The sequence below is a fragment of the Hemicordylus capensis genome, chromosome 2 (genome assembly GCF_027244095.1).
Source record: "Hemicordylus capensis ecotype Gifberg chromosome 2, rHemCap1.1.pri, whole genome shotgun sequence".
Classification (NCBI taxonomy): domain Eukaryota; kingdom Metazoa; phylum Chordata; class Lepidosauria; order Squamata; family Cordylidae; genus Hemicordylus; species Hemicordylus capensis.
The window spans coordinates 224,370,321-224,396,156 of record NC_069658.1 but is presented as its reverse complement, the minus strand read 5'-3'; the positions used below and the strand labels follow the sequence as shown (position 1 = coordinate 224,396,156).

The following is a 25,836-nucleotide window of genomic DNA, read 5'->3' as shown; positions in this document are numbered from 1 at the left end:
AAAATGAAACTGGATGCTGGACTAGATGGGCTTTGGGTCTGGTCCAGCAGGGCTGTACTTATGTCCTTAAGCATGCATTGTCCCCTTTGCTAAGCAGGGTCCACCCTGGTTTGCATCTGAATGGGAGACTACGTGCGGGAGCACTGCAAGATATTCCCCTCGGGACGGAGCCGCTCTGGGAAGAGCAGAAGGTTTCAAGTTCCCTCCCTGGCTTCTCCAGGATAGGGCTGAGAGAGATTCTTGCCTGCAACCTTGGAGAAGCCACTGCCAGTCTGTGCAGACAAGACTGAGCTCGATGGACCAAGGGTCTGACTCAGCAGAAGGCCGCTTCCTATGGCCCTTTGTGACTCCCATCAACCCCTTCAGCCACTGTGGCAGGGAGTGGCACTCCAGCAACACCAGGGACCCCCAAGATTAAGAGCCCCTGGCCAAAGGAGCGAACTGCGGGAGGATTCAGGACAGAGAGTTGCACCACTTTGGCCCCGGCAGTTGGACAGCAGCTCTCATCTACTCCAGCCCCAGCGGCCAATAGTCAGAGATGATGGGAGTTCTAGTTGGCTGGTGCTGTGCCGTCCTGGTTTATGCAGATCAGGCCTGCTCAGCTTTGGCCCACCAGCCATTTTTCGACTACAACTCCCATCAGCCACAGCAGTCAGTAGCCAGGGGTGATGAGAGTTGTAGGCCAACATCTGCAGGAGGACCAAAACTGAGCAGCCCTGGTGTACAGGGTAGATGATCCAACCTCGCAGCTTGGGTACTGAACACCTGCTTCTTTGGGAGACGGCCGAGGTCAGGGCGGGCGGCCGGATTCTGTGACCTCCCGAAGAATCACACCAGCCAGGGGAAGGGGATGGGATAAATCCGTTTTTATTCATCCATTCAAGGAAGACTAGTTCTAGAAGAAAGGCTACATTGTACCATTGGTTTGCTTCCGTTTTATTATTACATTATCATTAGATTATTATTGTTATTGTTATTATTATTATTCTCTTTAAAAAGCCAGGTATGCACGGTAGCTAATATTGTCATGCTGGCATCGAGAGGGAACCTAGTCAGGACGGTTTTATGTACAATGCACAGGCTGCCTTCGTTTGGAGTTTGAGAAGCACCATTCAGTAGTCAAGACAGTCTCTTAGCTGGGAAGATGGCAACGCTTTCCGAGTCCTCGGACCGGCTGCATCGTAGAGAGAGTATGTCAACCACAGGCAATGCAGGAATGAAACCGGGGGTCCCACTCCATGTTTCGGAGCCTCCTCGCCACACACAGGCTGCCCAGCCCTCAACAGCGAGAAACTCTTGTGTAAAAGGAGGGTGCAGATTTTGGCACTGCACGAAGATCAGATAGTCCCCATGGGGCTGCAGTGGGGGCCCCAGCAGGCCCCACGCTCTCACCTCCAAAGGGGGCACGAGGAGATCCAGAAACCGCATGGCCACCTCTTCAAAGGAATAAATCAGTGACACCACATGACCTATAAGTGTGTGTGTGTGTATGTTGGGGGTGGGAGCATTGCTTCTGTCCGGACCCCCTTGTGCTGGTCTAGATGCACAGGGCTAAGGATTCATCCCTCCGCATCAAGGTCACAGGAATCCTGTGCCCAAGAGAGCTGACTCCTGCAACCGAGTCAACCCCGGCGCTTTGTAAATAACCAGTATAAAATTGTGCCAATTCATCATATTTTTTATAGATGCTGATGTTGCTTCTGCCAGCGAGAAGATGGGAGGCAGGGCTGCTTCCTGTCCCTCCCCACTCCGGCCAACCCTTTCACCCCCTCCGGCAGCGTGCCCACTTCTGGGTCTGTCTCTGCAGTCCTAAGGGCTGGGAGTCTGCTCTCAAGCAAATATAAGCCAAAGTGAGCCTCCAACACGAAAGCCCGAGTCGGAGTTGGAGTCCGACACGAGGGGGGATTGCCGACCCAGGATCTTGCCCTGCTCACTCTTTTCGCTGTCTCCCTTCTAGCTGACAAAGAGGCCCACCTCACTTTCCAAACAGCTCTGCAAGGGGGTGGGGGGAGAGCTGGTCTTGCAGTAGTGAGCACGGTCTGTCCCCTCTGCTGCCTCTGCCAGTCAGAGTTGACCACGCTGAGCTAGATGGACCAATGGTTTGATTCAGTATAAGGCAGCTTCCTCTGTTTCTGCCCATTTCTTTTCATCTCCTTTGCTAAGCAGAGCCTTCCCTGGTATGTATTTGGATGGGTGACTATGTGTGAGCACAGGCTGCTGTAAGATATTCCCCTTAGGGGATGGGGCCATGGCTCAGGGGGAAAGCATCTGCTTTGCCTGCAGAAGGACCCAGGTTCACTCCCTGGCAGCTTCTCCAGGTAGGGACAGGAGAGAGGCCTGCCCAAAACCTTGGAGAGCCGCTGCCAATCAGTGTAGACAAGACTGAGCTAGACGGAACAATGGTCTGACTCCGTAGAAGGCAGCTTCCTCTGTTCCTATGACGAAGGAGGAAAGGAGCTGAGCGTTTGTGGTGCCAGCCAAGAGGCCAGATCATTCCTACACAAACCACAAAAGCAACAGCAGAGGCAAGTTCAAGGCTCCGGGGGAAAGGCTCAGGAACAAGGCGTAGCTAGAAGTGAACAAGCCGGGGGTGAGGTCCCTGGGCTCTAAGGAAAGGTGGCTCACCGGCTGGCCAGCGCCTTGTCCCTCCCCCTCCTGTCTCTCCCAAGGAGGAGGTGGGGATGCAGGGCCATCTTCACTTTTCTTCTCAGGGCCCCCTCATAGGAACATAGGGAGCTGCCATATACTGAGTCAGACCATTGGTCTAACTAGCGTATTGTCGACACCAGAGATTCCTAACAAGTGGGTCCCCAGATGTAATTGGACTTCAACTCCCATAATTCCCAATCAAAGGCCACTGGGGCTGGGGATTATGGGAGTTGAAGTCCAAGAACACCTGGGGACCTACACGTTGAGAAACCCTGGCTCTACACAGATTGGCAGCAGCCTCTCCAAGGTTGCAGGCAGGAATCTCTCTCAGCCCTGTCTTGGAGATGCCACCAGGGAGGGAACTTGGAACCTTCTGCTCTTCCCAGAGTGGCGGCTCCATCCCCTGAGGGGAATATCTTGCAGTGCTCACACATCAAGTCTCCCATTCATATGCAACCAGGGCGGACCCTGCTTAGCTAAGGGGACAAGCCATGCTTGCTACCACAAGGCCCGCTCTCCTCCCACACAGCTGTGGCTCTGCACACCTCTGCTCAGTAGCCCGCCCAGCCACACAAACAAGAGACGCAAGTTTTGGGCGGCGTAGAAATATTTTAAATAAATAAATAAGATGACACTGCTGTACTGAATCCGAGCCTCTTTCGCTGCAGTCCTAACACCAGTAGCAGCCGGCCTGTTAGGTGGACAGCCCTCCCTGCTCCGAAGCTACTTAGGGCCTTCAGAGCTTGCAGCTTAGAAGAAGGTGGAGAAGTAAAAGTCTGCTTTCTTAGCAGGGCAGTGAGAAATCCCGGACTGAAAGCAGAGTAAAAAGATTCCGGAATGGCAAGGGAGTGGACTCAGGCTGGACAGTGGGAGGAATTTCCTAACTAAGAGCTGTTGGACTGTGGAACAGCCTGCCTCATGCAGTTGTGGGCTCTCCTTGACTGGAGATTTTCAAACAGCGGCTGGACAGTTGTCAGCTGGAGACACTGGAGCAGATTCCTGCCCTGAACAGAGGGTTGGACTAGAAGCCCTCCAAGGATCCTTCCCACTCTGTGAATCTGAGAAGCGATCCAGGAATGATGTGATCTCAGCGGGTTTCCCCCTAACCTTGCAGTGCATGATGAACGGGGGCTGTATGGACACAGCAGAAGGTACTTCTGAATAAACAGGCACAGGGATGGGCTGATGTTTATCAATCGGGTTCATCTACTAAAAACATTTTGACTGAATCAGGGCCACGTTTTTAGTTATCAATTTGCAGATTTCGCTTGACTCTCAGGCCACAGGCAGCCTTAATTAAAATACAATTATGGTTAATTAAAAATTGAGCAGCAGCCTTAATAGTTAAGGGCAACTTGGTTTTTTGGAACATCCCTTCTGAACCTCACAGTGATGGAGGCCCCCCCACCCCCCTCTGGGATTCCAGCCAAGTTGAGGGCTGCTTGGAGGGGCGTAGAGTGACTGGCGAGTAAACACAGCATTTCAGATGATCCAACTCTGGAGAAGCTGGAATTCCTAGGGGACAAAGCAGGTAGGGAGAGGAAACACACATGCGGGTGGGGAGACCATGGTGGGGTCCTACAGAGCTGGTCTTGTGGCAGCAAGCATGACTTGTCCCCTTAGCTAAGCAGGGTCCACCCTGGTTGCATATGAAGGGAGACTAGATGTGTGAGCACTGGACGAGATTCCCCTCAAGGGGTGGAGCAGCCGCTCTGGGAAGAGCAGAAGGTTCCCAAATTCCCTCCCTGGCATCTTCTCCAAGATAGGGCTGAGAGAGATTCCTGACTACAACCTTGGAGAAGCCGCTGCCTGTCTGTGTAGGCAATACTGAGCTAGATAGACCAATGGTCTGACTCAGTATGTGGCAGCTTCCTATGTTCCTATAAAATGACAGGGCCATCCATCCCCAAAAGAGGTCCGTGCCACACCCCTCATGTTGGGGGCCCGGTAGTACATGAGTCGGCTGGAGTGGTCGGTACCATCTGGGAGCCTGAATGCTCCATGGGGTTTTCTGACAAGGTCTCCACCCCTAGAGATGGAAAAGAGGTGATAGCACTACAAGAGTTCCAGCTATCAGTGGTTTATCATGCTTTCATGCTGACAAAAACTATGACAACATTTTATTGATATTGTCAGAGGAATGGAAATTAAAAAGAGCAGGAATGTTCTCCAAAGATTATCCCATGGAGAGAGAACAAGAAGTTGTTCATTACTACTCTAACCCTGTCCTCTGTGCAAAAATGACTGCAATTTGGCCGTAATTGTTGGCGGGGTGGGGGGATGGGACAAAGAAGAACTGATAACACCCAGAAAGCGTCCAGGGCAACTATACTATCACCTCATTTCCATCTCTAGGGGGACAGATGTTGCTAAAAACAACTAAGAGCATTTGTGGCTTCCAGCGGCATCTGCTGGGCCACTATGCGAAATGGGATGCTGGACTAGATGGGCCTCCTTGGGCCTGATCCAGCAGGGCCGTTCGTATGTTCTTCTTAAGTTCTTATGTCCCCTGTGATGATTCAAAGGGCAAAAATTCGTAGGCCTGGTTCGAGGACTCGAAAGGACATTTCCTCCCAGTAGCTTCTCATCAAAGGGGAAGATCCAAAACATGCCAAGCCAGAATCCTGCCCCTTTGCATGTGGAACCTTTGCCAGGGTTTTTTTTCTGTTTACACAACATGTCACAACTCAAATTAGAAAGCTGTGTGTGTGTGTGTGTGTGTGTGTGTTTTAGGAACGTTTGGCCTGGCCTGACCCAGCCTTATGTCCCACTTGGAGGGTCTGAACACAGACACCACGTCAAGCCTGCTGCCTGTGCCCTTCCCAGCTGCCCGTGTGCTAAGATGAACTGCTCCACTGGGAGCTGGGGGTCTTGTGCTTTGGTCGGCGAGGGAGGAAAGTTCTTCATGCAGCACCTGGGAAAGGGGAGGGGGCCAGTATTCTCTCTAACAGGGATTCCCAGATGTTGTGGACTACAACTCCCAGTATCCCCAAGCAAAAGCCATTGCAGCTGGGGATTCTGGGAGCTGTAGTTGTCAACATCTGGGAATCCCTGATGAGGGAACACTGGAGGGGGCTCCTCTGTTTTGCAGGCTACAAGGCTGGGGGCAGGTGGTGGGGATATCCATTGTGCTAGCCACGGTGAATTCTTTTAGGGGGGAAATTCCAAACTATGTTGATGTTTGCAAGCGGCTACCCCAGCTTTCCTTCAAAGAAGAGGAGTGGAGGGAGGAAAGCCATGCTCACCCAGGGAGGGGGTCCTGATAGTCTCAGCAAGGCACAGCTCAGAGCCAGCACTGCTGCTGCCACCTCCTGCTCATGGTGGAATCCAACAGGACCTCCCACTCCTGCCCGAACTTGCACTCGGACAAAACAAACTACTAGCTGCTCCCCACAACTACTGTCAATGAGCAAGAGAATGAAACCAAATTTCGTCCCAAACTCCCCACAGGGGAAACTCAAATTTGACCTATTGGTTCACACGACGGTTGCTAGGGTAGGAGATGCCTCCTGACCCCGTCCAGGAGCTGATTTCTGGTCGTCTGTGAGTGCGAAACAAGGTCAGAGGCGGGGAGCTTGATGGCATGCTCAGCCCCAGCTGGGTCGGAGGGTTTTTCCTCCCAGCTTGTTCTGAAGCTGGGGACGGAAGCCACGTAGGTCTGGCGCACCCTACGCAGCTGGGGCTTCACACACAAACAAGCTCCCCACCCCTCCGACTCTGTTCTATGCGCAGATGACCAGAAATTGGGAGCATGTGCAGCTCCGAACTTGGATAGGACACAAGCCCCGATAGTGAGAACAGCCCTCTTGTGTGAAAAGGGGCTCCACCTTTCAGCTCGCCTCCTGCTGGGCTACTGCTTGCAAAATTTGGAAATGAGTCAAGGGCGGGGGGGGGGGGAGAACGTGGTGGGCAAGAAGGGAGGGCAGTGCAGACCAGGAGAGCTGGCCTTGTGGTAGCAAGGATGACTGGTCCCCTTTGCTAAGCAGGGTCCACCTTGGTTGCATTTGGATGGGAGACTAGAAGTGTGAGCACTGCAAGATATTCCCCTCAGGGGATGGAGCCGCTCTGGGAAGAGCAGAAGGTTTCCAGTTCCCTCCCTGGCTTCTCCAAGATAAGGCTGGAAGAGACCCCTAGATGTAACCTAGGAGAAGCTGCTGCCAGTCTGTGTAGACAATACTGACCTTAGAAGGACCAATGGTCTGACTGGGTAGAAGGCAGCTTCCTCTGTGTGACTGAAGAAGAGAGGTGGCGAGAGAAGGACAGAGGCAAGGCCCAGGGACTGCTCTCCTCTGCTACCCTCCAGCCTCAGAGCCTATGCAGAGTCTGCCTTACACTTCAAGAGGGCTGGCCAAATGGCTGGGTTTTAACAAAACGACAAGCCAGTTTTGTGTTTTTAAACACCAATCTGGTGTACACAGTCATCTGAATGTAGGTTGACCGTGGGTCACTGACATTAATGTCATTGTGAGAACTCACACCAAAGTGTTTTGGTGGCCCGAGAGGAATCTGAGATTCCCGCCTTCCTGCAGGTTCACACAAACATGCTAATGTGGGTGACCCACATTAAACCTAGTTTCGAGTGATTGTGTAAATCAGGTGGTCAGGGGAAGGGTATTAATATGGAGAAATAAAACATATACCAAGTCATGTGGAATTCTATCCGCAGAGAACTGCAGTGAATTCAACCCAGGCCTCCGCCCACTTCCCTGGGGGGAGTTTACGTTCTTGATGAGAAGTGCCTCCTCAGGCCCAGTGAGGAAGGGGGCGAGTGCCTGAGCTGGGTCTCCCATCAAGCGCTTCTCACCGAGACTATGTGGCAAGGCTTCTGCATCTTCCATCTGGCCTTGTCCCCTCTGCATCAACATCCAGCCTCTTCCACAGCTGCCTTCTGTTCCCTCCCTTCAACCATTGCAAACCATTCTGGCTTCTTTTCTTCCATGATTCAGGGGCACGTTGGAACAGGGGAGGGGCTCCTTCTCTAGCTTGCCCCAGAGCTTCGGCACAGACAGTGAGTGTGTGGGGAGCCCAAGAGAGGAGGGCACGTGACCTGACTCCCCCCCCCCCGCCAGAATCGGCAGAGGTTTAGGGGTGGGTGTGTTGGCCGCCCTAGGGAAGAGCTGGGCTGCACACTCTGTTTAGCTACTGCATCAGGCTGGCTAGGCCGACCTCAGAAAGTTAGCCTCTTGCAGCCTGTTCCACCTCGCAGGGGTGTTGTGGGGCTAAAGGAGGGGGTGATATTTTACCTATTCTTGGGATGTAAACACAGGATCTTCCTGATGTGCTTCATGGCTCTATAACTCCCAATTCTGCAGTCAGAATTAGGCCCCTGGTCCCCAACCGAGCTGCACTGGGAACAGGGTCCAGGACGCAGATTGTAGGGGCAGACACATTTTGCTGTGCAAGGTTTCCTGCTGGATCTCTCCCTCAACCCCTCTCATTTCAACACTGCAGGCTTCTCGAGAGAACCCACCTTGAGCTCCATGGAGAGAGTGGAGGAGATGCGCAGCACATTGCATCCAAAGGTGCTGGGGCTTCTAGCCAAGGGCTAGCTCAGAGCTGCTCCTCCTCCTCCTCCGAAGCCACCACCCCCGCTGCTTCAACGCTGGCTCTTTCCTGGACAAACTGAGTACTCACCTCCTCCCTCACTGGCTAGAAAATGTGCTGTTGGTTTGTTGTTGGTTTTTAAGTTGCTTTGAAAATAAACCACTAAAGTTTTAAAAAAGGGGGAAAAAGCTACTATAACTGTTTTGAAAATGTCTTAAGTTGCAAAGTGTCTCTTCGTTTGGCATATCAACAAAAACACAAAAGAAAAGAAGAGAGGCGAGCGGAGGGCGGAGAAGGCAACGTCTGAAGCCCGGCTGGGGTGGGAGGCTTCTTCTGTCCCTTCTGACTGCTGAGTCTTGCTGGGCAGGAGGTGAGAAGATCCTCTTCTCCGGTTCCAGAAGTGAACACAGAAGTCCCCTCTCGGCAGCATCTGGAGAGGCCGGGAGCCTCAAGGCCTCTGTTCTGTGCTTGGCCTTTGCCAGGCGTGGCTCAGCAGGTCCCTCCTGAAGCCCCCACCCAGCTCAGAAGTTCGATCTGGAAAGAGCCTCTGACAGGCCCAGAAAGGAGAGGCTCTCACCCGCCAAAATGGCCAAGGAGGCCCTCCTAGTCGGACGAGCTGCAGGCACCCTGAGACAGACTCCCACCAGGGCTACGGCGACTGAAGGGATTTCAGGGCTGTGCTTTTCCTCCAGGACCCTTTTGAATGGAAACAGGAGCAGGGGGAGGGGAGGGAAAAGCCCACCCAGCTGGGATTTGTGCATTTCTCTCGTTGTGCAGCCCGCAGGCAGAAGGGTGGGGCGGAGAGTGCCGTCCCCGGCAAGGAATGGAGTCCAAGAAGAGTCCTTGGCCCCACAAAGTGTGCAGGCCAACCCACAGACCCCCTGTGACGACGTCTCTCTCCACTCCCACCCTCTGGAGCCCCGTATGGAGGTGGCGGAGGCTCCTCAGTTCAGACGGCATGCCAGGTGGAGGCGTGGCCCTGCTGGGGGCGGGTGGAGAAACCGCCCCCGCCCCCAGCCCATGCCACTATCTCCCACTCATGGCCACCCAGTGCCGTGGGTCCCGGGGTCCTCTGTTGTGTGAGAGTCAAAGAGGAACAAGCAGAGGAGAGGGGAGGTTGCGCTCTGGCTGCAAGGAGGACCCAGGAGTCCGGACCCTCCAGGGCGAAATTGCGTTGTCCACCCTTGCCCAATGGAGGGAGCCAAGATGGAGAGTCGGTGGCGGGCGAGCTGGAGGCATCACAGCATCCCTAACGCTGCTGCAGTGCTAAAGACAGGAGAGAGAGAGAGGGGCGAGGAGGAATGGTGGACGTGTGGCCGAGTCTGGAGTGCGGAGGATGATGATGGAGACGAGGAAGAGGAGGAAGGGGGGGGGCCTCACATCAGGCTGCACTTGCCCTTGATTTTGTCTGTCCGCTTCTGCTTGTTGGAGCGCTTCCCGTCGATGTTGAGGCTCATGTTCCGGCGCTTCTCCAGGTTGAGGAGCTCCTGGAAGAGCTCCTTGACGTTGTAGTTCATCTTGGCCGAGGTCTCCATGAAGGCGCACTTCCACTCCTTGGCCACGGCCTCGCCCTCCTGGGTCTCCACCTCCCGCTGGGTCTCGTCGCACTTGTTGCCCACCAGCATGATGGGGATGCTCTCCACGGTGCCCTTGATCTGCACGATCTGCTGGTAGATGGGCTTCAGCTCCTCCAGGGACTGCTTGCTGGTGATGGAGAAGACCAGGATGAAGGCGTGCCCCTTGGAGATGGAGAGGCGCTGCATGGCGGGGAACTGGTGGCTGCCGGTCGTGTCCGTGATCTGCAGGGTGCAGACGCTCTTGTCGCAGCTGATGACCTGCCGGTAGGTGTCCTCGATGGTGGGGATGTAGGTGTCGCGGAAGGTGCCCTTGACAAAGCGCAGCACCAGCGAGCTCTTCCCGACGCCCCCCGCCCCAAACACCACCACGCGGTAGTCGTTGCTCTGCTCCGGCATCTTGGACGAGGGTGGAGGGGGCAGCGACCGCACCTGGGGAGGGAGGGGCAGAGAGAAAGGAGGAGAGTCAAGGGCAGGGGGGTCGGGCACAGAGACCAGCGTGGAGGACTCCCGCCCACCCCGGAATCCTAGAATCAGGATGAGACAGCGTGGTGCAGTGGTTAGCGTGTCTGACCAGGAGCAGGGAGATCCGAGGTCCAATCCCCCCAGTCAGCCATGAAAATCACGGGGTGACTCTGGGCCCGTCACTTATCTCTCAGCTTAACCAACCTCACAGGGTGGTTGTGCGGAGAAAGAGGAAGAACAGATTATAAATGTGAATTTAACCAAAAAAAATAGAATGCCTTGTCAACAGTGAAGTCGATGCTTAGGAGACTGAGGGCAGAGAACAGCTGATACTGCTTTGCACAATACATGGTTAACTTGTGGAACTCACCGCCACAGGATGCGGTGGCATCCCCTCCCTTAGAAGGCTTTAAAAGGGGATCGGAAAATTTCAAGCAGGATGAAAATTCTACTAACTGTGCAGCTGCAGGAGAAAGAGCAATCTGAGTCTGAGCTCCCCCCGCCCCCTTTTATTTTGTTCACAACCTTAATTTGATCTCATTTGCCCCCTTGTATGTTTTGAACTCTTCATTCTTCTCTCTCAGCTTAACCTACTTCACAGGGTTGTTGTGAAAGAGAAACTCAAGTATGGAGTACACCGCTCTGGGCTCCTTGGAGGAAGAGCAGGATATAAATGTAATAATAATAAAATAATAATAATAATAATAATAATAATAATAATAATAATAATTTAATCAGTGTTTCTCAACCTTTTTTTTTAACATAAGGCACACTTTGTAAAAGAAAAAGGGAGGGGAAAGGCACGCTACCCCCCTCACCCCAGTACAGACACCTATTTGCCTCCTAACAGAGCCACACCATTTCTATTTATGTGATTGTCTGCTAGGCACTGGGAGGGATGGGGCCTTCTTTATGGGTCATTATGGGGTGACGCCTGCCAAAGCAAGGAGTTTTAAAGTCCTTGCTTTTTAAATTCCCTGCTCTGGACAAGAGACCCAGCACACCAGCTGGGGAATGCCGCTTTAGACTGTGAGCCCTTTGGAGACAGGGACATGCAGGCTCAGAAGAGACTCTGCAAGCTGCCCTGAACCCCTTGAGGAGGAGAGCTGGTCTTGTGGTAGCAAGCATGGAGGGTCCCCTTTGCGAAGCAGGGTCGGTCTCGGTTTGCATTTGGACGGGTGACTATCTGTGAGCTTCGTAAGGTATCCTCCTTAGGGGATGGAGCCGTATCTCTGTGGAGGAGCATCGGCTTGGCATGCAGAAGATCCCAGGTTCCATCCCTGGCAGCATCTCCAGGTAGGGCTGGGAGTGATGCCTGCCTGGAACCTCAGAGAGCCGCTGCCAGTCAGTGTAGACCAGGGATGCACAACTCAAACGTCCCAGTGGGCCAGAAACAATCATGACGATCTATGTGGGGGCCGAAGTCAATTTTCAGTGCATTGATTACTGCAGTAAAATTAATTATAAAGATAAATATTAAAGTATTTACTAGTTTGTTGTGGGTCCTTCCCTCCTGCCACGGGCCCACAATCTGAACCAAGGATAGTGACCAGAAAATTATTATTTTATTTTATGTTATTTATTTATTTATTTATATTTATTTTATTTTATTTAAGCCCTGTCCTTGCTCAGTCAGTAGGCACCCACTGTTCTAGCCCCACCCAAATGCCCAAATGCCCGGTTTTGGGGCTCCCGCTGTTGCTGGCTACTTGGGCCATCAAAAATGTCCCCCACAGGCCAGATCTGGCCCTGCCAGCCTTCTGCTGTGCAGGGCAGGTGTAGACAATACTGAGATAGCGAGACCATGAATCTGCTTTGGTATAAGGCGGCTTCCTATCTTCCTAAATAGTGGAAGCTTCCCAGGTTCGGAATACAAGGGACTGAAGATCAGTGCAGAGGGGGCACTCCTTTCCTTTCTTCTCACATCCCAAACAACTCTTCCGTCTGATTCTCAATACATCAGAGCCAGAAAGGAAAGCAGGAAAGGGGTCTGCATCCCACCCACCACCACCACCACCGATCTGCTCCCAGCTCCCTCTCCTCCTTCGCCCTTTGCCCCCCCTCCCGCCCTGCAAGGATCCTTCCGCTGCTGACACCAGCAGGACCGCCCCCCCCCCCCCCGCGCTCCAGCTGTCAGAGGAGCACCACCACCTGGGCTGGGGGGGTGGGAGAGGCTTTTGGATCTTCCTGCTCAAGCAACATTGACTAATCAAAGGAGCGGGTGGCGGGGAAACAAAGCCCTTGGGTCAGCTGTTTCCCCCTCACTTGAGGCTGCCTGTGGGGAAAACAAAGGCAAGGCGTTGCAAGAGAGAAGCGCTGCATTTCTCATTCCATTTCTCATTCGTTAACAGTATTTCTTGGGGGGGGGTGAAAGAGAGAGAGAGAGAGAATTTGCCAGAGGTGGTTAATCATTTGAGTGCAAAAGAGAAGCCCTGGCAACAGGAAGAAGAAACCCGCATTGCAGAACCGAGAGAGCCGTTTTCAGAGTCATTCATTCCAGAATCGTGAAGACAGTCCAGGTGAAACCCAGGCATCAGAGAGCTCAGCAGCCGCAACAGCTGGTGGAACTCATTGCCACAGGATGCAGTGCTGCTGCCGCCGCTCTAAAACTGCAATTGGGACGGGGCTGTAGCTCCATAGTAGAGCATCTGCTTGCACGCAGAAGGTCCGAGGTTCGGTCCCTAGCAGCATCTCTAGGTAGGGCTGGGAGAGACTAATGCTTGAAACCTTGGAGAGCTGCTGCCAGTCAGAGTGGACAACACTGAGCTAGATGGACCAATGGTCTGACTCAGTATAAGGCAGTTTCCTATAAAGTGCATACATGTTGTTTTGAGGGGGGAAACAACCCCCCATCATTACCGTTCACTACAGCTTTATTTAAATGTTAAGTTCAACGTACATACAATCCATGTGCAATGTATGCATGCACAGAGGCGTGTATATATACACACACACACACACACAGTTATTTACACATTACATTCCAGGCATGTACAGCACTATACGTCCTTTCTGTACCCTGCATTTGAGGAGGCCTATACCCAGGTTCACTATTCAAATGAACACATGTGTGGTCATTCTCACAAAAACATGTACATGTGACACCTGTGTGTGTGCACAGCTTAGGAAGCAGGGAGGGCTGCTGCTTTCCCCACAACCTTGTTAGTCTCACCAAAGGGGAGGTCTATGGCCCCCGGCTGCCCACAGTCAGGGGAAAGGAGAAGGAATCCAGCACTGTTCACTCTGGTCAACACGCTTCCGTGTGTAAAGAAGTAAAAAACAGTGAAACAGAGAAACTGTGAAAAATGGGGTGTGAAAACCCCATCTTATGTATTTGTTGTTTCTCTGTGTAAACCGCCCTGAGCCATTTTTGGAAAGGTGGTATAGAAATCAAATAAATAAATAAAACTTAAGAGTGAGCTTCGGAGAGAGCAGTTCTGTTCACACCAAAAAGGCCAAAATAGAGCTACCTTTAAGGAATGAGCATGAACTGAGATGGTTCGGCGCCATGGGGCGAGGAGCAGCAAGTGGGATCTTTTAAAAAAAGAAGAGAGTGGGTCCTTACTTGCTCTCTGCTTAGAACATAAGAACAGCCCTGCTGGATCAGGCCCATGGCCCAAGACCCATCTAGTCCAGCATCCTGTTTCGCACAGTGGCCCACCAGATGCTGCTGGAAGCCACAGGCAGGAGTTGAGGGCATGCCCTCTCTCCTGCCATTACTCCCCTGCAACTGGTTCTCAGAGCCATCCTGCCTTTTGAGACTGGAGGTGGCCCACAGCCCTCCAACTAGTAGCTTACTTGCTCGCAGCTTCCTGCTGCGGCGGTGCTTGACCCAAAAAACCGCACACGCAGCGCCAGCATGCACATAGTGCTGCTGACAATGCAAATGGTGCCCACACATGCGCAGATGCCATGTGTGTGCTGGCACCGCATGCAGGTGCTTGGGACAAAGGCCGCCGCAGAGGGAGGCTGCAAGCAGGACCCACGCTCCTCTTTTTTAAAGATCCCACTCGCCGCTCCCCTCTGTGCTGAGCCGGTTCATGCTGAACTGGTGAGCAAACCTCGGTTCTTGCACATCCCTACTACCTTCCTGCGTGGGCATCAATCAATCAGAAAACCCCAACACAAACAGTCACTAAGCCAGGCCCACAAATTCTGGCCACTGGTACCATCTCAGGGGACGGATGCTTAGAGTAATTTCTGGCAACGTCTACACCCTGGGAGATGGGAAAGAGGTGATAGTATGTTTGCACTTACAGCTTTCTGTGAGTCACCTCCGCTTCTTGATCCCTATCCCCAAACTACTGGATAAACCTGCAGTCATTTTTGCACCAAGGGTTAGAATCAGGGCTAGGGTAACCATGCACAAATGTTGTATTCTCTGCACGAAGTAATCTTTGGAGGACATTCTGCCCATTTCCATTCCCATTCCTCTGACAACATCAATAAACATTTATAGTAGCTTCTGTGTTTTTAAAACTTTTACGAGCTTTCAAAACACCATTGCAAATTTGTCCTCGGCGGGCCCAACGGTCAGGACAATAAAAGCAATGCAATCCCGATTTTCCATCTTGAGAGGGTGCAGACCTTGTCAAAAGTCACAATGAGCACTCCCCCACCCCCCGGCAGATGGTACCAGCCATCCCAGCTGGCTCACGTACAAATGAATTTAAAGCTGCATTCTGGTCTTTTCCAGGTGCAGCAGAACAGAGACCAATATGCAGGTTTAGGGACACACATTTGAAACCGTCCTCCTGAGAAATAAATAACTTTGCTGCAGTTGACACAATCAATTCCCCTTAAATGAGATAACGCTATTCATACTTGGAAACTGCTTTATACGGAGTCAGACCCGTCAAGCTCAGGATGGTCTACTACTCTGACTGGCAGCAGTTTTCCAGGCATCATTCAGACAGAGGTCTTTCCCAGCCCTACCTGGATAAGCCAGGGATTGAACCTGGGACCTTTTTACACAAAGTAGAGACTCTCTCCTGAGCTACAGTCCTTCTGATTTGAATAGAGATCTTTCAGTGCTTCACATGTATTATCCCAATAAATATTTGTAGTAGTAGCAGCGCTCCTTACAACACCCCTGTAAGGTAGGCCAGCATTGTTCTTTGCATGTTGCAGATGAGGTTGAGAGAGAGGGGCTTGCCAAAAGGGACCCTGGGAAATCCCAGCAACGGCAAGGGTCAATGTGCAGAAGAGCCAATTCACAGCTCAGTCCTGTTCTCTGGTCTACGAGAGTGAAAGAGAGGAGAATTAAGAGCCCCAGATTCTGCAGTGTGGTTTGGTACCAGCTTCCAGGATGGAAGGAGAGCTGGTCTTGTGGTAGCAAGCACGAATTGCCCCCTTTGCTAAACAGGGTCCTCTCTGATTTGAATTTGGATGGGTGATGACAGGTGAGCACTGTAAGATATTCCTTTTAGGGGATGAGGTTGTAGTTCAGTAGCAGAGCATCTGCTTGGTCATAGGAACACAGGAAGCTGCCTTATATGACTGAGTCAGACCCTTGGTCCATCTAGCTCAGTACTGTCTACACAAACTGGCAGCAGCTTCTCCAAGGTTGCAGGCAGGAGTTTCTCTCAGTCCTGCTTTGGAGATGCTGCCAGGGAGGGAACTTGGAACCTTCTGCATGTAAGCATGCAGGAGCTCTTCCCAGAGCAGCCCCATCCCCGGAGAGGAATATCTTGCAGTGCTCACATGTAGTCTCCCATTCAAATACAACCAGAGTGGACCCTACTTAGCAAAGGCGGCAATTTGTGCTTGCTGCCACAAGACCAGCTCTCCTCCCAGGATCACTCCCAAGATCAACATCTCCAGGTAAAGCTGGGAGAGACCCTTGCCTGGAACCTTGGAGAGCTGCTGCCAGTCAGTGCGGACAGCCGTATGCCAGACAGACCAGTGGTCGGACTCGGTAGAAGGCAGCTTCCTATGTGGCTGCTGGATGTCTCCAGGGCAGGGCTGGATCTTTCAACATAGGAGCATAGGAAGCTGCCCTATACTGAGTCAGACCTCTCTAGCTCAGTATGGTCTTCACAGACTGGCAGCGGCTTCTCCAGGGTTGCAGGCAGGAATCTCTCTCATAAGCCCTATCTTGGAGAAGCCAAGGAGGGAACTTGGAACCTTCTGTTCTTCCCAGAGTGGCTGCTCCATCCCTTGAGGGGAATATCTTCCAGAGCTCACACTTCTGGTCTCCCATTCATATGCAACCAGGGCGGACCCTGCTTAGCTAAGGAGACAAGCCATGCTCGCTCCCACAAGACCAGCTCTCCTTTCCCTGGGCAATGAGCAGCCTCCCGTCTGGCTAGCCGGGCTAGGAGTTCCGTTCCCAGCTTGCTTCTTCTTTGGCCTCCTTCCCAGCACCCCCGCCTGCCTTCCAACTCCCAGCACCCTCCTTGCAGCCGGTCTGGGTTGCCTGAGGAGGGCAGCTTCCGACTTCTGGAGGCCGAGCCAGCACAGCACGCTGCGGAGGTCTCCTTGCCTGGAGCTTCTTCCAGTCGAAGGGAGCGCAGTTCAGGCCAAGGAGGGGGACGCAGCGTCCAAGTGCTTCACTGGCACACAGGGAGGTCCAGCAGGGAAACCTGGTCCAGAGCACACACCTCAAAGGTGTGACGCCAGGCTCCCAATTCTCCCTGGAGGAAGAGGGGAGAAACACCCGTTTCCCCGGAATGTGCCAATACCTTACCTGAATGCATGAGATACACCAGTCAGACCCTTGGTCCAGCTTACAGTGATTTCAAACTAGGAACATAGGAAGCTGCCATATACTGAGTCAGACCATTGGTCTATCTAGCTCAGTATGGTCTACACAGACTGGCAGCGGCTTCTCCAAGGTTGCAGGCAGGAATCTCTCTCAGCCCTATCTTGGAGAAGCCTGGGAGGGAACTTGAAACTTTCTGCTCTTCCCAGAGTGGCTCCATCCCCTGAGGGGAATATCTCACAGTGCTCACACTTCTGGTCTCCCATTCATATGCAACCAGGGTGGACCCTGCTTAGCTAAGGGGACAAGTCATGCTTGCTCCCACAAGACCAGCTCTCTTCTCCAAACTAGTTCACATGGTGGCGTGTAACCCTGCTCCCTTTCTGCTGCCTTGATACAGGGGGTGCTGCAGCTGTTTGCATGCAGAAGGTCCCAGGTACAGTCTCAGGCATGTCCAGTGGAAAATATCTCAGTGGCAGCAGAGCCAGGAAAGCCTTCCTCAAGTCAAGACCCTGGCGATCCTGAAGCAGTGAGTTCCCCAGGCTAACTAGGGACTGTGTGGAGAAGGGTTTCCTTTTCTCCCGTCCTGCATCTTTTGCCTGATGCCAAAGCCAGAATCTCCTGGAGTGCAGGAGGTGTCAGGAGGACAAAATGGAGTCTGCGGAGGAGAGCTGGGCTTGTGGTAGCATCAAGCATCAAGTTTCTCCTTTGCTAAGCAGGGTCCACTTCAGTGTTCTCTCTATTTTATTTTATTTTTCACCTGTGTGCGGAATGAGTTTTGTTCTGGGCGGCAGGATCCAGGCAGTGTGTGTGCACCTGCATTCAGAGTGCGGCCTCCCTGATTCAACCTGAGTGGGATCTGAAATTGACTGAGCGGACATAAAAGAACTTGTGAGCGCGCGCATGTGCACACCTGTGCAAGCCTTAGAGGGAACACTGGCCCACCTTGGTTTGCAACTGCATGGGAGACGACGTGTGAGCGCTGTGAAGTCAGCCCTTTAGGGGAGGGGGCCACAGATCAGTGGCAGAGTCTCTGCCTACAGAAGGTCCCAGGTCCATTTCCTGGCAGCCTCCCACCCAGGTAGGGCTGGGAGAGACGCCTGCCTGAGACCTGGGAGTGGAGCCAGGACGGAGGGAGCTGGACCAGGGGTCTGACTCGGTAGAAGGCAGCAGCCCACGTTCCTCAGCACGCAGGCTGGCGAGGCCAGGGTGGCCATCTGGCCGCCTTGCAGCCCTGTCCAGAAATAGAACGCGCTGATCCTATTAGGGGAAGTCCACCTGGGGCAGTGGAGAGAGAGAGTCCGGCTCCACCAAGGCCAGGCAGCCGAGGGAGAGATCCTGCATGGAGGGACGAAGCCAGTCGGTGTGGAGGGCAGGGTCGGCACCCCAGAGTTTGGGCCCGTGGCTGGAGAGCCTGGCACAGGTTTTCCGGAGGAACAGGAGGGGACATGGACCTCATGCCCTTTCTGGGATGGAGACGTGCTTGAGGTTAACTCTGATCACAGATTATGATGAGACAGGTGGGCATTTGTGTGGTTCCCCTGCAGCTGCGGAACTCATGAGCACATGAAGCTGCCTTGGACGGAGTCAGACGACTGGATCGTCTGTGCTAGTCTTCTCTCCTCTGACAGCATATGTCCAAGGATGCAGGCAGGGTGAGGTCTTTCTAACACAGAACTGCCCCAGTGATGTGTGAACTCCTCAGCTTTTAGGGATACATTCAGGGTATGCTTAGCTGGAGGCTGGCAGGAAGATGCCCCTGTGAAAGAACCCTGCTTACTTGTACCCATCCTGAGCAGCAAATATGCATATGGTGGTGGGGAGAGTGAATCGTCCCCTTTGCTAAGCAAGGCCTTCCTTGGTTTGCAAATGGATGAGTGACTACATGCGTGTGCGTGTGCAGAGAGGAGAGCTGGTCTTGTGGTAGCAAGCATGACTTGACCCCTTAGCTAAGCAGTGTCCGCCATGGTTAGGAACATAGGAAACTGCCATATACTGAGTCAGACCATTGCTCTATCTAGCTCAGTATTGTCTTCACAGACTGGCAGCGGCTTCTCCAAGGTTGCAGGCAGGAATCTCTCTCCGCCCTATCTTGGAGAAGCCAGGGAGGGAACTTGAAACCTTCTGCTCTTCCCAGAGCAGCTTCATCCCCTGAGGGGAATATCTTGCAGTGTTCACACATCAAGTCTCCCATTCAGATGCAACCAGGGCAGATCCTGCTTAGCTATGGGGACAAGTCATGCTTGCTCCCACAAGACCAGCTCTCCTCTCAGATGGTTCATCTGAAAGGGAGACTAGAAGTGTGAGCACTGGAAGAGATTCCCCTCAGGGGATGGAGCCACTCTGGGAAGAGCAGAAGGTTCCAAGTTACCTCCCAGGCAGCATCTCCAAGATAGGGCTGGGAGAGATTCCTGCCTGCAACCTTGGAGAAGCCGCTGCCAGTCTGTGAAGACAATACTGAGCTAGATTGACCAATGGTCTGACTCAGTATATGGCAGCTGCCTATGTTCCTGTCTGCTGTAAGAGCTTCCTCTTAGGGGATGGGGCCAGAGCTCAGTGGAAGAGCATCTGCTTTGTATGCACATGGTCCCAGGTTCATTCCCTGGCAGCATTTCCAAGATAGGGCTGAGAGAGACCCCTGCCTGAAGCCTCGGAGAAGTCACTGCCAGTTAGTGTAGACAGTCCTGAGCTAGATGGACCAAGGGTCTGACTCAGTCAACAGCAGCTTCCTATGTTCCTCTGACCCCATCTCCTCCCAATGCCCTGCTACAGGAGCTAATGGGAATGGAGGTACCAACGTCATCCAGACAATCTTTTTTGCTTCTGCAACTCCCCCCAGGGTCAAACTGATCAGCAGCGACTTCCCCACTCGGGAGTCACAGCCAGGGAGCCAAAAGGCGCCCACGGCTAAGAAGGCTGAATCACACCCTCTAGCAGATCGCATCACAGCACACGCCAGCATTCACCCTCGGAGCCCGGGAGGAGCTCTTGGAATCCATTCAGAAATACACCAATTAATTATTGAAAGTAGTTTGTTGAAGTCAGGGAGGGGCTCTATAAATGCACCCGCCGGAAGTTTTTGCACCAAAGAAGCCAAAGATTGGCCCTGGAAAGCAGAAAGGGAATCTCCAGGCACTTGTTAAAAGCGTGGCTGTTTTCCCTGGGCAACCTGTTGACATAACAGAGTTTGGGCACCTGGGACAAGAGGAAGCCAACAAGAGGTAAACAAGAGCTGGGAACAATTCTGACAGAGACAAGAACATAGGAAGCTGCCATCTACTGAGTCAGACCCTTGGTCCATCTAGCTCAGTATTGTCTGCACAGACTGGCAGCAGCTTCTCCAAAGTTCTCTCTCAGCCCTATCTTGGAGATGCTGCCAGGGAGGGAACTGGGAACCTTCTGATGTTCTTCCCAGAGTGGCTCCATCCCCTAAGGGGTGCTCACACTTCTAGTCTCTCATTCATATGCAACCAGGGCAGACCCTGCTTAGCTAAGGGGACAAGTCATGCTTGCTACCACAAGACCAGCTCTTATAGAGAGTGTGTCCCCCGCCCCATCAAAATAGATGGTGGAAGCTTTAACACAAGTTAAATAAAAAGACAGGTTAAAGAGGAAGAGAACTAGGAACATAGGAAGTTGCATTGTACTGAGTCAGACCATTGGTCTATCTAGTTCAGTATTGTCTACACAGACTGGCAGCAGCTCCTCCAAGGTTGCAGGCAGGAATCTCTCTCAGCCCTATCTTGGAGACGCTGCCAAGGAGGGAACGTGGAACCAAGATGCTCTTCCCAGAGTGGCTCCATCCTCTAAGGGGAATATCTCACAGTGCTCACACTTCTCGTCTCCCATTCAGATGCAACCAGGGCAGACCCTGTTTAGCTAAGGGGACAAGTCATGCTTGCTACCACAAGACCAGCTCTCCTCTCCTAAACAAAGGGAGAGGCCCCATTATCCACTTTCTTGCACTTCTGCACCCCTATGTGAGTCCCATCCTAAATTATCTGAGAAGGCAGGGTACAAATATATTAAATCACACAGATTGCCCTGGCTATTTTTTGCAGTCAGTAGTGTCTCTGAGCATAAGCAAAGGGCTCTTCCAGCACTGTCAAGGTCTGCCTGACCAGCATCCTTCAACATCAAGGTCCTCACAGAGGCTAAGATCAGGCTAGAGAGTCAGAGCTGTTGGACAGTGGAACAGTCTGCTTCATGCACTGGTGGAGGTTTCCAAGTGGAGGCTGGACAGCCATCCATCAGGAAGGCTGTGGCAGGGCTAGAAGGCCTACAGGGTCCCTTCCCGCTTTATGATTAAAAATACAGAAATGTAGGCACAAATTGATAGATTTCACAGTGGAGCGAAGTGGGCAGCGGGGATGTCCGTGGGTTTGCCCTGGGACCGATGCTCCCTCGCTTGATAGTTCTAGTCAGCCTGCCTCAAGCAGGCACAACAGAGGTAGGGGAAAGTGCAGAAGAGGGCAACCCAAATGACCAGCGGGAGGAAAGGCTGCAGTATCTGGGGCTGCTTCGTTTAGAAAAAAAGGTGCTGAAGGGAGGCCATGGCAGAGGCTTACAAAATGGCTAGACAGTCATTGTGGCTGGGAATGATGGGAGCTGTAGTTCAGCATCATCTGGAGACCCAAGCTTGAGAACCTGTGGCTGGCCATGATAGCTAAATGGAGTTTCCATGTTCAGGGGCAGTCTACCTCTGAACACCTGTGGCTGCGGAGGGTGGGGGGGCAAAGGAGAGGCCCGTTGCCTCCATGCAGGGCACATCAGGGCTGCACAACATCAGTCCTCCAGCTCTTTTTGCACTACAACTCCCATCACCCCCCCCGCCCAGCAGCTGGCCCCAGTCCTGGCTTTCCAAGGTCTAGAGCTGCTATTTCTCTCAGCCTTTGATCCACTTTCCCTCAGTTTTAACATCGCTGTTCTTTGTTCTTTCAGGTTTACACAAGTCAGCCAAGCATGAAACAGAGAAGGCCGCACCAAGTCAGACAGGTCCCAGGAAGGATGTGCCAGCCAGGCTTACGCCTTACGTCCCCTCACTGCCTTGTGAAAATGGGGGTTCCCGAGGGCAGAACTAGAACTGATGGGTCAAAATTGCAAGCTAGCAGGCTAAAGCTATTGCCTATTAACATGCAGTGAAATCTCCCCCCCAGAGATTTTCAAGCAGAGACTAGAACCCTGAAGGGCTTTCTAGGAGGAGGAGGAGACTTTGTATCTGTTGCTCCTGCGGGCAGGACTAGGATGGAGGGGTTGAAATCACAAGGAAGCAGATTCGGGTTAGACAAGAGGAGGAATGTCCTCTTTGCATGGGGTGTTGGACAGTGGAACAGCCTGCCTCATGCAATGGTGGGCTCTCCTTTGCTGGAGAAAATATGAATCTATCTCTATCCTCTGCCTCCCTTTCTTTAATCAGTTTCTGCTCTGCAAGGGTTCCCCCTCCCCTAAACACACACACACAAACAACACACAGACGGTCCACCAAATTGCCCTCATCGACATCTGTGTTGACACTTCCAAAACACTAAAAGGCTGGTGAGACAAGATTCCCCTCTGTGCATTTGGACATGTCTGTGACACACATCTGTGCGTCACACTGAATTCATATCACAGGCATGCTCTGTTAATAGTACTGCTCCTAGGGAATTGGCAAAGACCCCTGACTACATTTTGGGTTTGTGTGGGCAACTAGCAAGCTAAAATGGAGCAGGCCACCCTCAGAATAGATTTTTACACACACACACACACACACACACACACACACGTGTTTCATGCAACTCACTGCCACAAGATGCACAGCGATGGTTGCTCACTTGGATGGCTTTTTAAAAAAAGGGTTGATAAATTCACAGAGGAGAGCGTGACAGGAGAGGTCTACTGATGGTTCTGGGCCAAGATACCTAAATGGAGGCCCCCTGTTCAGATGCAGTCTAGCTCAGTCAGAGTGGAAGAGAAACAAACCATGGGGTACGGCTGCTGTTTTCATAGCCTGTCTGTCAGGTTTACCATGAGGGACACCTGGCTCTCCACTGTTGGAAACAGGACGCTGGGCTAGATGGAGCTGCCGGGGTCTGAGCAGGCAGGGCACTGCTTAGGACAGACCTTACGTCCTTAAAAAGCAGGAGGTGAATGGACGGAGAGGGGTCTATTGGGGGCTGAACCTCCACACATAGAGACAGTCTACCTTGGTAGGGGGTCGAGGTCCAGGAAGGGCCCTGCTGGGGTCGGGGGGCTTTCCTGAAGCACCAGGCCGGCTCCACTGCTCTGCGTTCTCAGCCATGCACCGCACACATGTGCAGTTATGCTGGGGGGTGCCTGCATGCCTCCCTCCTCCTCCTCTTCTTCTTCCTCCTCCTCCTACTAGAAAAAAGCCCCCTGCCCCACCTGACAGGCTCCTTTCTGGATCTAATGGGGCTAATCGCAGCTTAGACACTCATTAAAAGAAATCGGGGGAGGGGGCGCCAGCAGGAGAGGCTTCTTTGGTGAATCGGGTTCGGCGGCCATCCCTGCGCCCCCCGCCCCCGCCAGCTCCCGTTTCCCTGCATCGCCCACGTCATCCCCGCAGCTCTGGGCGGCAGCGTCGCCAGCCCAATGCCCTCCCGCTAAGGGAAGCTGCCTGCCCGGGCGCGTTGCGAAATGAAGGGAGTCAAGGAGAATGGGGAGGGGGCTCGGTCCCGTTGCGACCCAGAGGGAAGGGGAAGGAGACCCGCCGGCGCGTCCTGCGCTGCGCCCGCCCCCCGCCTCCCTGGGCGCGCAAACCCCGCGCAGGCGGAGCAGGAGCGGAGGCGCTCTCCGGGTTGGGATGCGCCTGCCTGCCTGCCTTACCTGACTCCGGCGGCGACGCGGCTGGCTCCCCGCAGGGCTCCCGGCTCAGCCTGGCACCGAGCGACGCCCAGCAGCCATCCGGGACCGGCAGGCAGGCGGGAGAGCCGGAGAGAGACGCCGCCGCCGAGGCTCCTGCCGCTGCTGGTGCTGCTGCGTCGGGCAGGGGAGGGAGCGAGCGAACGAGCGAGGCCGCGTCACGTGTGAACGTCGCTGACACGAGGCGGAACGCGGGGGAGGGAGAGTCCAGGGCGCGCTGTGCCTGCAGCTGCGGCGCCGATGATGGCCGGTCGACCCGCCCGGCTTTCCTTCTCTCGCCCACTCCTCCCAGCCATTCATTCCTCTTCTTCTTTATCCACTCTCCTGCCTTTCTTTCCCTCGTCCTCTCATTCATTCGTTCGTTCGTTTCTCTCCCTCCCCTCTTTCTTTTTCTCTTCCTTCTGCTCCCCCCCTTTCATTCATCCCCCTTTTCTTTCATTCCCTTCCCTTATTCATTCCTCCACTCCCTTTATTTCTTCTTCTCCCTCGACCCTCCCTCCCTTGGCTTTCCTCCCCCCCCCCGACCCCCCCCCACCCCCTTTCTTCCTTTTCTCTTTCTCTCCAAGGGCAGAAGGAGTGGGTGGTTGGGACAGAGAGCCCCTCTCTCAGGCCTGCTATGCCCCTCCAGATCAACTTGCTGAACTTCAGATAGGCAAGGCAGGGGCTTTCTTCATTCAAGCCAGGCTTGGAGCACTGTGAGGAGGAGAATACAGCATAAAAGCAGCCTCTGAGCATGTGCAGAATGCCCCCCTTCCCGGGCTCCAGTTCCCCATTCAGAAGAAAGACCAAGGAGGAGGGAGCCCTGCTGCAGGTGGGCAAAGCAGGCAGATGGCTGGGTAGGCCCCATTTGGGGGGCTGGCAGCTCTAGTGCCTTCATAAAGCTGCCTCTGCCTCTACTACTGCCCTGCAGTGAAGCCCACCTGAGGGTGTGAAGCAAGGAGCACTGCACACACGCACACACACCTGCTTATCACACCCACCCTGCAGAGAAGGTCACTAGGAAGTCAGATGGATATATATTTTCTTGCTTCCAGGGGCGTAACTTTAACAGGGCAAGGGGAGACAGTTGTCTGGGGGCCCACTGCCTTGGGGGGCCCCCCCAGAGGCAAGTCACATGACTGGCTCCCCCAGCCGCGCACCCGCTTGGGCTTCCTTCAGTTGTATTCATCCTCCGAAACTGATGTGAGTGTTAAGCCCTGGAGCTACCAGAACAGCATGTCTTTCTCTAGTACCATTAAATGACTTGCATCGTCCACAATTTACAAAACCTTTAAAAAATAATTTAGGATGATGTTCTATTGTGGCACATAGAGGTGTGTGTGTGTGTGTGTGTGTGTGTGTGTGTGTATATATATATATATATATGTGTGTGTGTGTGTGTGTGTATATATATATATATATATATATATATATATATATATATATATATATAAATTTTACTATGCTTTTTGTTACCACTATTCAGCCTCATTTAAGATTTCTTTACTTCATGAGCTGAGCTTCAGTGACGGGGCTGGGGGGATTTTAAAATCTTGTCTCTGGGCCCACTCCAACCTTGCTGCGCCCCTGCTTGCTTCCCATCAGGAGCGGAACCACCATTGAGCACACGGGTGCAAAGAACCCGGGCCCCTGCCCCTCAGGGTCATGCCTCGCGCCCCTGACATGCTCCCTGTGTCTGACGTCAGACGCTGGGGCGTGGTTTAGCTCCCAAAAGGGGCCACGTGACCAGCTGTCTGCCCGCTAGCCCTGCCCCCTGTGTCAGTGGCTGCCACAGGGAGTGGCTAGTCACACCCCCTACATCAGATGTCAAACACGGGGGCGTGGCTTAGCTCCCAAACGGGGCCGCCCCGCCCCTTTGGGGAGCTAAATCAACCAGTGCCACGTTTGCAGCATGGCCAGGAGTGTCTCTCCCTGGAAAGCTGTTCCGGCTGCACTGTGGACACAGCACAACTGGCCTGAACGCAGCACAACGGACTCTGTTTGGGAGTTGTGAACACAGCACAACTCCCAGACAGGGTCACGCAGCTCCGTTGGGGAGCT

At 53.2% G+C, this 25,836-nt stretch overlaps 1 protein-coding gene across 1 annotated transcript; it reads right to left on the bottom strand.

Annotated features, from left to right (window-relative positions):
• Window positions 1–851: 851 nt before the first annotated feature.
• DIRAS1 (DIRAS family GTPase 1) lies at window positions 852–23,918 on the bottom strand. Its single transcript, XM_053299176.1, has 2 exons — window positions 23,761–23,918; window positions 852–10,199 (listed from the first exon to the last, which is right to left on the bottom strand). The coding sequence occupies exon 2, from the start codon at window positions 10,164–10,166 to the stop codon at window positions 9,570–9,572; it is 597 nt and encodes a 198-aa protein (XP_053155151.1). The 5' UTR covers window positions 10,167–10,199; window positions 23,761–23,918; the 3' UTR covers window positions 852–9,569.
• Between the last annotated feature and the right edge of the window lie 1,918 nt (window positions 23,919–25,836).

Excerpts from the sequence above, each read along its gene's own strand:
- DIRAS1 (XM_053299176.1), bottom strand. The coding sequence starts at position 10,166 with ATGCCGGAGCAGAGCAACGACTACCGCGTGGTGGTGTTTGGGGCGGGG.